General features: G+C 32.7%; 1 protein-coding gene across 1 annotated transcript; it reads left to right on the top strand.

Annotated features, from left to right (window-relative positions):
* The first annotated feature begins 1,018 nt into the window (after positions 1-1,018).
* Positions 1,019-11,078, top strand: LOC143547630 (receptor like protein kinase S.2-like). Its single transcript, XM_077039013.1, has 5 exons — positions 1,019-1,933; positions 3,302-4,285; positions 9,867-10,679; positions 10,785-10,841; positions 11,064-11,078. Exons 1-5 carry the CDS (start codon positions 1,019-1,021, stop codon positions 11,076-11,078), a joined length of 2,784 nt encoding a protein of 927 aa, XP_076895128.1.
* The last annotated feature ends 1,189 nt before the right edge of the window (positions 11,079-12,267 follow it).

Here is a 12,267-nt window from a genome sequence, read left to right on the forward strand (position 1 = left end):
TGGCCTACTCCATCAACATTTTCAAAAATTTGGCTTTGTCCATCAATATTATTCCATATTTGATTTGTTTCCTCAATATTTTTAAAAGTTTGGCTTACTCTCTTATAATAAAGATCTTCTCCCAGTGTGTCTCATCAGTCCAAATTATTTGAGAATATTCAAGATTTTTGGGCTATTTTGAGAGTTTTCTCTCTAAAATAGGCTATTTTGATAATTTTCCCTTAAAACATTAATCATTATTTTCTTGTACCATATGAATGGAGAAACAAAAATGAAGAGACCATCTACTCTATAAATACAAGTTAAGCATTTATAATAATTAATTAATTGTGTAACTAACATATTCATCCCATTGGCTATAACTAAAGTTTTATTTTTAACCCATTGATTAGAATAAGTTGAGTTTAGTCTTTATGATAAATAATTGTAATGTCGAGCCCAATTAAGTCGAACGAGCCAACTTTACTTTAATTTAATTTGAAGCCTAGCCTAGTCAACTGAAGCCTAGCCGAGCCCTACTAGTAACATTACAAGCATGCTTGTAATAAAATAATAAAATTCTCAAAAAACTAAAATTTGGGAGTCCGGCCATTTTTTTTAATTTCAAATGACTTAACAAATTATATTTAGTAACCGGCCATCATCGTGCTGCGTGACGCTACCCCAAAAAAATACAATTGTGATGTGCTGTCAAGCACACAAAGGAAAAAAAAAAGGAAAAAAATAAGAAAAGAAAAGCTATTGTATTTTTAATTTAAATTAGTGATATTTCTTTTTCATATAGAGGTTTTTAATTATCTAAAAAGTAAACGACAGCTTGTTTTATTAGATTTCGATCATCATGAGTCTTTAGGTCCACTTCAATCCTTCCTTGTCTTCTCTCCATTGAAAGCATTTTCTCCTGTTTCTAAACAAAACCGGCATCATAATCCCACTGATCATTTTGTTTACGAATATTTTTCTCTATATATCTTTTGAGCTTATCTTTGTGTGATTTGATAAACACAAATTGATCATCATGTCTTCTTTTGAGAATGAGTTTGGTCACCTAAAACTTCCCCTCATAGACATACGAGTCGCCACCAACAACTTTTCTGATGAAAATCTCATCGGAAGAGGTGGATTTGGAAAGATCTACAAGGGACAACTTTTAATATCTGGAAAGTTGATTGATATCGTTGCACGGAGGTTGAATCGTAAGTATGGGCAAGGGGATAAAGAGTTTAAGACAGAGATTATGATGCTCGCTAGTCTCAAGCATCCAAATCTTGTCTCTATAGTTGGGTTTTGTGATGAGGACGAGGAGAAGATCGTCATAAACAAGTTTGAAGCTAATGGAAGTCTTGACCGATACCTAAATGACCCAGTTAAACTCACATGGACTCAAAGATTGCATATCTGTCTTGATATTGCACTTGCACTCAGTTACGTTCACTACGACACACAACGCAGTTTTAGTGTCATCCATCGTAATATCAAAAGCTCTAAGATTTTATTAGGTGGCAAGTGGGAAGCAAAACTATCTGGTTTTGGGATATCCACCATGCAGCCAGCAGGTCAAAGGCATGATATTGTCCTTGACAATGTAACTGGTACGTTTGGGTATGTAGACCCATCGTATATAAGTTCTGGAGGTGTGACCTACAAGTCGGATGTGTATTCCTTTGGCGTGGTTTTATTTGAAGTCCTGACCGGGAGGAAGGCATACATCCGAGACAATGGAAAAGAGAAGTCATTAGCTCAATTGGCCAAATCTCATTATGAAAATGATAATCTGGATGATATTATCCGTCCGGATCTACGTAAGCAAATGGACCAGGGATCATTAAAAAAGTTCTCAGAAGCAGCATATTGCTGCTTGAATGAGCAACGATCACAACGACCAAATATAGATCAACTTATTATTGCACTTGAACAAGCATTGGAACTTCAAGTAAGGCCAATTTTCTTTTTCTTTTGTTCCCCCATTTCTTTCATCTTTCTGCTATAGTAACGTAGATATTTATACTCATTCATTGTCATACTAACACATGCTAAAATTACCAATATCTCACCGTGAAAACCAGGGGTGGCAATCTTGACCCAAACCATTTTAAATGGGTCAATTTGGGTTATTTTAAAAATTATATGGGTTGGTTTGGGTTATAGATTTTAACTAAATAGGTCAAAATGGGTAACTTGAAATTCTACCTTCTTATTTTCGGGTCAAAATAGGCTAACAAATTTAAAGAAATGGGTCAATGTGGGTTAGTGTCTAAGAGAAAGAAAGTAGCAGGTTCGGGTCGAAATGGGTTTTGGATTGGAACGAGTTTGGTTTAGGTTTTGGCTCGGATTAGGTTTCGAGCCGACACGAGGTTTCGCACTGGACGGGTTGGGTTTCGATTTCTTTTGTTTCTTTTTGTTCGATTTTGGATTCGTTTTCGGTTTTTTGTTTCGTTTTGGTCGGTTTTTTTAGTTTCATTTCTGTTCGGTTTCAGTTTTTTAGTTTCGTTTTGACCGATTTTTTGGGTTTCGATTAGTTCGGTTCAGTTTTGGTTTTCCCTTTCGGCTCATTTCTCGGGTCAACAGGTTCGGGCTGGAACGGGCCAAAACGGGTTTCGAATCTGGTTTTTTTTTTTTTTACATTTTTTATTTTCGATTTATATTTTGAGTTATGATTTTTTTTTTGTTATTTTTTAAAACTTTTTTAGGGGTTTTTGATCTTAATAAATAAAAAAATTCATAAAAAAGTTATAACTTAAAATATAAATCGGAAAAAGAAAAGTAAACAAACAAAAATGTTTCATCTGTTATCCTCGTTCAACAAAAAAACGACCCGAAACCCGTTTTGACCCATTCCGACTTGGACCGTTCCAACCCGAACCTGTTGACCCTAACCCGTTCCGACCCGAACCAAAACAACCCTTTTTTTAATTGACCCATTCCAACCCTAACCCATTTTGACCCCAGCCCGTTCCAACCCATGACCCGTTTCGACCCAACCCAACCCATTTGCCACACCTACTGAAAACTGATAACTCAGGTCATTGACCGATATCTGAATTTTTCCCGCATTAACTGAATAGATTCTAGCATGTATCTTTTTTTATGAATCAGTTATATATAAGGGTTTGATTTTACAAGTTTTTCACTGTCTTTTACTTTTGTTCACTCAATAAATTTTTGCTTCAATTGCTAATTTAAATATCTCAAATACTATATTATACCAAAACTAAAAAATATTATTAATAGTTATAAGTCGATGTTTTCTTACAAGCCGTACTCTCTAATAGCTACCTTGTTTTTACCGGTAATGTTGCAGGGGGGAAACTTGAATCACTTGTGTATTCCATTGACTGATATACGACGGGCAACCAACGACTTTTCTGAAACATGCATCATTGGGTTCGGCGGCTTTGGTAAGGTGTACAAAGCAGAACTTGAACATTTTGATGACATAAATCTGTTGGTAGCCGAAGGAAATAATGAAGGTGTGTTGCCGAAGAAACGTAGCACGGTGGCTATTAAACGTGTCTTTAGTAGAGTAGACGGGCATCAAGAAAAATTCTTAGCAGAAATTGAAATGCTTAGTAAATGTAGACATTCAAACATAGTTTCTCTTGTAGGCTTTTGTGACGAAGAATCTGAGATGATTCTTGTGTTTGAATATATGTCTAAAGGAAGCCTTGATGATTGTTTGGGGAATGCTTTTAATCTGACTTGGGCTCAACGTTTACAATTATGTCTTGATGTTGCACACGGTTTAAATTACCTTCACACAAGTACAAAGGACAAACCTCGCATAATACACCGTGATATTAAGAGTGCCAACATTTTATTAGATGACAAATGGGTGGCAAAGATTGCCGACTTTGGGCTATCCAATTTATACAAAACAAATCAAGAAGCTAGCACCATCCTTACCAATAATGTTGCTGGGACGAGTATGTACTTGGATCCGGAATATGGTAGAACTGGTCGGTTGAAAACTAAATCAGATATTTACTCTTTTGGAGTTGTTCTGTTTGAAATCATGTGTGGGAAGTTGGCATATGATAAAACTTACAAGGAAAAGGGACTTGCATCAATAGTACGACAGTGCTTCAAGGAAGGAACATTGAAGAATTTGCTAGATCCAAAACTAAAGGAAGCCGATGGAACAATTTCTACGGAAAACAGAGGGGTCAATCAATATTCTTTGGACACATTTTTAAAAGTTGCATACAAGTGTTTGGCAAAAAAGCAGTCTGATCGTCCAACAATGGATGAGATCGTTGAAGAACTCGTGAAAGCATTAAATATTCAAGTAAGTTTTTTTTTTAACGACCAACAAAGAAAATATTATTAACCACCTTGAGACGGTATAAATATTCAAGTAAGTATATTTATCCTTTCAAAATATGTTAAAACTACTGATGTTAAGAGTTTGCCGAAATAAAACAAGCAAATGAATGATACAAACACCAATCATCGACAACAAGACCTAAATCTTCATCAACGCATGCAATTGAGATATAATTAATCAGCCTAACAAATCTCAATGAACAAAATAAACCGACAGAGACAATCAAACAGTAAACAATGTGTGAAGCTTTATCAGTAAGTCGCTCATATCATCATATGATTATATGAAGTTTCCAGATAGGAGCGAGAAAGACTTGTCAAACCATATGATTATGTATTATGTTTTTATTTTAATGTATTTTTCTATCAATATTAGTTTACAAAGTTTAGAAAGAAAAAGTATAAAATAAAAAATGAAAAATTGTCAAACCCCTCGTTACCACAACAGACTCATGGCTTTAGCAAAAAGGCTTTATCCAATGCCCAGTCAGCGTCCAGTCAATGCCAAGTGGGACAATGTTATAGGATGAATCTATGTGCTGGCTTGAGCCCTGAAACATAGTCTTATCACTCATCACACGGATTCATTACGTCATCACGACATTACGGCTTCGTAGCGTCTCGTCAGTCGGTTGTCTCCCTCACTATGTGCCTTCGTAGCGTCTTCGGTGTTGCTTCATCCTTGTAAATCTAAACCCCAAATCGATGTTGGTGAAACCCGAATCTGTTCATCCCCTTTTTATGAAATGATGAATATGCTTTGTAATCTTGTTATGTTTATGTTTGGATATCTTACATCCTCATTTGTGTGTTGGAGTTTTGAGTATATGATTGGTTTGGATATCCAAATCCGAAATTTTGGATACAGATATTAAAATTCACTATCTGAAATTTTCGGACATCTAAAACTTTAGGATATCCGACTTAGAACAACCCTAGCGGTAATTGTGAGAAGGAGAGGCGAACTGTGACATAGAAAGAAGGGTTGGAATAAACTAGGGTTTAGAAATCCATTTGGTAACTAGTCGGGGTGTTTACAGTAATGGGTTTTGATAACGAAAATTAGGCCTGTCGCTTTTACCCGAAACCCAACCCCGAGAAAACCCATACCTAATCTGAACTGAAAAACCCAAACAAACTTTTAGTTTTAAAACCAAATATATTTTTAGGTATGATAGGTTAAGCTTTAGCCATTAAAGTTATTAGAATTTGGCTCAAATCGACTATTCACCTTGGTTTAAATTGCGCGCATATTGCGATGATGCGGTGTTGCAATGGTAAGAGCGCTACAGATGCTGCGACACGCTCGGATGACTTGTTGCGTTGATATTCCGCAGAATTCTCAAGATGCGGTTAGGGTTTTTTTTCTTAATTTTGAGTTTTGACGTTATTTTTGCTAAGATAATAGCTCTTACTTTGGAATTAGGTTGGTAGAAAGTAGTGTGAATTGTCGATTTTAGTTCTTCTAAAACCTGATTAGCAATTTAGCAAGGTCTTCAACGAGTTCTTCAATTCCGATTGTCGTACTTTATGTTTCAAGTTCGTATCTTTAGGCCTAGGGGTATACCTTAACGCCGAGGCGTTAAAGCTGAGTTGACAAGGGTTAACGAGTGGTATACTATTCCCTTCATGGGTTAAGGGGCGTTAATGTATGGTGGGCTAAAATATTAACGAGCTTTAAAATCCTCCACACACACTAATGTAAGAATCAATTTACATTAAATAAAGATGGTTAAATAATTTTCTTAGAGTAAGGTCGAGTGAGATGGGGTAAGTAGGTGACGTAGTGTCAACGTAGAGTTAAAAAACGTAAATGTATACCCATGACCTTATTTTAATATGATCTAACTGCCTCCCTAATAAAGTGGAATCTTCTTTTTAATTTAATTAACTTCTACAATACTGGTGGAGCTTCCTAGTATATTAATTGGAGGGGTTGAGTTATTCTATAAATACCAACAAAAATTAGAAGTGTGAGAAGTCATAATTGATTGACATGTGTCAAGTGTGAAACCAAATATAAAAGGGTATAAAAGTAATAGTACACATTTTCTCTCTTCACATGCAAGTCACATGTCAATTCCCCCATCATTTAAAACGTCTATAACTTTTTCATAATATATTAGTTTTTAAAACAAAAATCACCATAATAACAAGCGTTTTTTTATCTTTAATATGAGTATGACTTTGTTATATAAAAAATAAAAAAATTTACGTCATTGTGTCTTTCTGTTTGTTATTTTGTCTTTTCATCATTGTGTCTTTCTGTTTGTTATTGTGTTTTTTCGTCATTGTGTCTTTCAAATCATCATTGTGTTTTTTTTAAATGCTAAAAATTCGGTTGTTTAATAATAATACGTAAATATAATGATAAAATAACAAATTATCTAATACATAAACACAATAATGAATACATATTATACAATTACATGAAACGTAATACACAATGATGAATATATATAACACAATGACCTGAAATATGAAACACAATGGTGAATACATATAGCACAATGACCTGAAACGTAAAACACAATGGAAACTATATATTACACAATGACATGAACATAATAAACAATAACTAATTCACAATGATAAGTAGAAACACAAACGATGAGCACAAAGACACAATGACAAACAAAAAGACACAATGACGTAATCTTTATTTTAATTGCTATCTTTAATATGAGTATCAATTGATAACACAATGCATAGAAAAACCCAATTAAAAATCATAATGAACAACCAATAACACAATATAAAAAACCCACTATTTTTTTTTTTAATTTTTATATAACAATATGATACCCATATTAAAGATAAAAAAACATTTGTTATTATGATGAATTTATTTTAAAAAAAATAATGCTGCATGAAAAAGTTATTGACGTTTTAAAATGTTGGGAGAATTAACATGTGTTTTGCATGTGGAAAGAGAAAATCAACAAAAGTGGGTTATTACATTTATACCTTCTCATCAATTTATTTTCTTAACTTAATCTTCACAATTCAAATCTAATATCAACGAATTAGATACCATTCTCATTTTTGTTGTCTTTTGTATTTTAACTTTGCCCTCCTAATTAGAGTTCCTACTTTATATTAGTTTAATTTAATATTTAATTTCTCATTATGTTTTTAACTTAAGTATTTAGTAGATGGTTATAAATGATATTATTTTTGAATTTTTGTTATTCAAATGTCTGTTTATATATTAACGTAATGTAAATAGTTGTACATTAGGCTATTGTATTAGGCTAATAACATAATATGCATATATCTAAGCATATTTCAAACTTTAGTATTTTTTTTGTAATTCGCATACGTGATGCGCTCGTATGCGATGTGCTCACATCGCATATTGCGCATCACGTATTGGATCCTTAGACTAATCGCATCGAAGTGAATCATACAGTTTAAAACCAAGTTGTTCAGAACTTAACATTCCACTTATTATGAATCGACTGTTTATTGTTTATTTATGTCTAATAGTAACCGTAATCGAACAACCATAACGCCTGATTGAAGACGATTATAGTTAGAGTTTGTTAAAATTTATTCTTTTTTGAATTGTTTAATCGGGTTATGTTAGTTTATTATTTGTTTATTTACGTTACAAAGAAAGAAGGATATGTTGCTTTAATTTTAACATTGTAGTTTTTAATTTTTTTTTAGGATACTTGAAACCCGATGATCCTAACCCGAAATACCCGAATCCAAATTACCCGAACCCGGAAAAACATGTGAAATATTTGGGTTGTGTTCAGGTCAAAAGTTTGATACCCGAAGAACCCAAATCCCGCCCGAAGAACACCCGTAACGAAAACAAAACCCAAACGTAGAAAACCAAAACCAAGCGAAACCGAACCGAATCATTAAAACGGTTTGAATCCAATGTGGTTTTACGGTTTTAGAAATGTATACGAAACACAGAATGTATATCAATTTATTTATTATTATTACATTACATTCTAATATTGACATTTGACTCTAGACACAAAGTTACTGTTTCTTTCAAATTGGGCTTAGACCAACTATACTTTGCGCTTAGATGATTTTAACCCAAGATCTCACTTTCCACATATGCTTAGTTGATATAAAGTTAGAATATTGTCAGCTTCATAATTCTCTCATATTTATATTTTAAAGTAGAGTAGCTCTTGATTAAATAATATAAAAATAATTGAATGATATCTTCCAAAGTGTTACTATGTATATTCACCGGAATACTGACATGGTGTACGGTTAATGGATCCATTTGTTTTACGTTTCGTCTCATTTTAATGTTACACGTGTTTTAACATTAAACATTATCTTATGTTCGGTTTAACGGTCTCATGTATCATTTGTTTTACATTTCGTCCACATTTTAATGTATATGCATGTTTTAACCGTTAACCAACGGTTCCGCGCAACACACGGGTCTAAAATACTAGTTACTAATAAGTTTACAGCAATATCTCCACCATTTTAAATTAGTATTAAATAATTGTTGGATGGGATTTAGTGCAGTCAACATAAGGAACATAAACACAATGGGTAAGGTTAAAATAAAAACTTAATTGAGTTGTGAAAACTCTAGAAACTCATTCCTAACCACATGTTTTTAATTAAAGTTTAAATCTTGTGGTCTACAATTAAAGTGAATAAAAAATGTAAATATAAATACAACTTTTTCTCTCTTTTAGAAACATATATAAAAATTAGTAAAAGAATGTTAAAAAATAACAAAACAATTTTTTTTAAGTTTTCGATGTTTTGTATTAAATGTTACAACATATATTACGTGTGTAAAAAAAACAAAAAAAAAACGATGTTACATATAGTTTTCACGGGTTTTCACAACTCAAATGAGTTTTCATTCTATACTTCCCCTAAACACAATAACTAGATATTGATTGTCAAACACGTGAGACAGAGAAGTGAGCAGCTTGTAACTTGTAAACAGCTATGTAAACATTATCGATTTTTTATATTCTGTTTTATGATTAACTAATTATTAATTATAAACGAAGAGTAATCAACAAATATGGCTACCTAATATGGCTACCTAATACATTTTTCTGTTTCATTTTAGTAGATATCTATAACGAAGTACATGTACATACATACGTTATCTTAAACATTTAAAAGTATATCTTCAACAGTCTGGTCCGGTTTTTTACGGCCAGTTTTCGGTTTGAACCACAAACCAAACCGTTCACTACGGTTTGAAAATTTTGAAACCAACAAATCGAGAACTAAAAGGATAAACTGATCGTGAAACCAAACCGACGACTTGTTTGGACGGTTTCATAGGTTCAAACCAAACCGTGAACAACCCTGGTAACTGGAGCGCGTAGGCGTCCAACACTAGAGAAAAGGTTTTAAATAACCTAACAAAACATAATATTTTATAATTGAAAAATCAACATTTTAGATAATTTGGATATGATCAGAATCGTAAAAAAAAATTTAAAAGCACTCTCCGAATCTGAATGGTCAGATATTTCAGATTCAGATATTTTTTGCGTGCCTGTAACGGTTTCACCTTTTGTTTTACTCAGAAATACAGTGAGTTTGCTCACCTGGCAATCCCACTTGAAGAGATACTCTCAGCCACGAACAGCTTTGATGATGAAAATCTCATTAGGGAAGGTGGATTTGGAAAGGATTACCGTGGACAAATCCTGAGATCAGGAGACTTGATTGACATTTGTGCACGGAGGTTAAAATGGAAAGATGGGCGAGGAGACGTTAAATTCTGGACTGAGATTTCAATGCTTTCTAGTCTTAACCATAAAAATATCATCTCTTTAATTGGGCTTTGCTACGAGGATGATGAAAAGATCATCGTTTATGAGTTTGCAGTTCACGGAAGCCTAGACGGACATCTTAGAGGTCCAAATCTCACATGGTTCCAAAGACTGAAAATATGTTTAGGTGTTGCGCATGGGTTGAGTTACATCCATTATGATGTCGTGCATTGTGACATCAATAGTTCTAAAATATTTTTGGATAAAGATTGGGATCCTAAAATATCTGGGTTTGAACTTTCCACAAAATATCCACAAAGTTGGAGGCATCGCATTCTCTCGTCTCTGAGCTTTGACAACACAACTATGACACCCAAGTATGATGTTTACTGCTTTGGTGTATTGTTGTTTGAAGTCCTTTACGCGGAGAAACCAATGAAAACACAACGTCAAGGCATCATTAATCCCAAGTTACAAGAACAAATGGACAGACAGTCGTTGACCTTCTTAACAAATATAATTGATAAGTGCTTAAGTGAACATCCTGTGCAACGCCCGACTATGGATCAGGTTGTCAAAGAACTTGAGGACGTGTTTGAACTTCAATGGAAGCATGAAAATCTTGTAAGACTACCCCCCCCCCCCCCCCCCCCCTCTTTTTTTTTTTCCCATCCTTTAGTCATTATTATTTTCATTGTTGCTAATTTGTTGTACATTGTGGTATTAAAGGAACATTCAACATCTGCAGATAAAGATCATGAAGGCACATCATCAGGTCTCCTAAAGGTAATTAAATTGAATTAATTTCAATTTTATTCCGCTGATAATCCATCAGTTTTTTATTAGATCGAAACAGAAGGCAAGCAGACAACAAGCTAGGCCGCTACCCCTTTTCGAATTGCAAACCCAATCAGGCTTTTAAAAGATAAATGAAATTGATTTTTCATCATAATAAATAAAGTTAATTTTCTTTCCGTTTGTTTGATGTTTCTCAAATATAATTTACAGTACTCCACATCCTGATATGCTGACGTCAGCTTTTCTATGCTTTAATATTTTTGAATTTTAAGTGTAAATGACCGCATCAATGTTATATATTTGGTGTTTTTTACAAAGGTTCACAAAAATGAAAAGTATGAGAAATAATAATTGATTGTTATGTGTCGAGTGGGAATCAAAATGGAAAAGAAATAAAGAGAATAACTCATATTTTTTCTCTTTGTATGCAAAACACATGTTAATTTTCTATAATTTTAAAACGCCTATAACCTTTTCATACGACATTTTTTAAGATTCACCATAATAAAAATCGTTTTTCTTCTATCTTTAATATGAGTATGACTTTGTTTTATAAAAATTAAAACAAAATTGTGCCATTGTGTCTTTTGCTTGTCATTGTGTTTTTTGTTTGTCATTGCGTCTTTTTAATTATCATTGTGTATTTGTGCTCGTCATTTTGTTTTTTTTTTCAAAAATGATAAATCTAAAAATTACTGTAATATTTAAGTAACACCGTTGTGTAATCTTAATATGTAAATATAATGATAAAATAACAACAAATTTATCTAATACATAAACATAATGATAAATACATTATTACACAGTAACCTGAAATGTAAAATACAATGGTGAATATATATTACACCATAACCTTAAACGTAAAACACAATGGTGAATACATATTACACCATAATCTGAAACGTAAAACACAATGGTAAATACATATTACATAATGGCCTGAACATAACACTTTTTTTCTTAAATTAAGTGAAAGTCACATGTCAATCCAAAACAAAAGACACTGAATATAAAAACAAAATAACTAAAACACAATGATGATTAGAAAGACACATTGACAAACAAAAGACAAAATGATGAGCAGAAAGACATAATAACGTAATATTTATTTTAATTTTTATCTTTAATATGGATATTGATTTAAAAACATAATGACCAGAATCTATAACATGATGTATAGAAAAACCCAAATGAAAAACACAACGAGCAACCAATAATACAATGTATAAAACCCATTATTTTTTTATTTTTATATAGCAACATGGTACTCATAATAAAGATTAAAAACGCTTGTTATTATAATGATTTTTTTTAAATTGTTGTATGAAAAAGTTGTAGACATTTTAAAATGATGAGAAAATTGACATGTGTCTTGCATGTGAAGAGAGAAATTCAACAAATGTTGGTTATTCCA

This window comes from Bidens hawaiensis, unplaced genomic scaffold (assembly GCF_021521415.1).
Source record: "Bidens hawaiensis isolate Kalapana, Puna unplaced genomic scaffold, B.hawaiensis_p1.1 tig00014763_1, whole genome shotgun sequence".
NCBI classification, from domain to species: domain Eukaryota; kingdom Viridiplantae; phylum Streptophyta; class Magnoliopsida; order Asterales; family Asteraceae; genus Bidens; species Bidens hawaiensis.

What these genes read in the sequence shown, in the direction of transcription:
- LOC143547630 (XM_077039013.1), top strand. Translation starts at nt 1,019, where the DNA reads ATGTCTTCTTTTGAGAATGAGTTTGGTCACCTAAAACTTCCCCTCATA. An exon ending in AACAAGCATTGGAACTTCAA is followed by an intron (nt 1,934 to 3,301) that starts GTAAGGCCAATT and finishes GTAATGTTGCAG; the next exon opens with GGGGGAAACTTGAATCACTT. An exon ending in TGAAAGCATTAAATATTCAA is followed by an intron (nt 4,286 to 9,866) that starts GTAAGTTTTTTT and finishes TGTTTTACTCAG; the next exon opens with AAATACAGTGAGTTTGCTCA.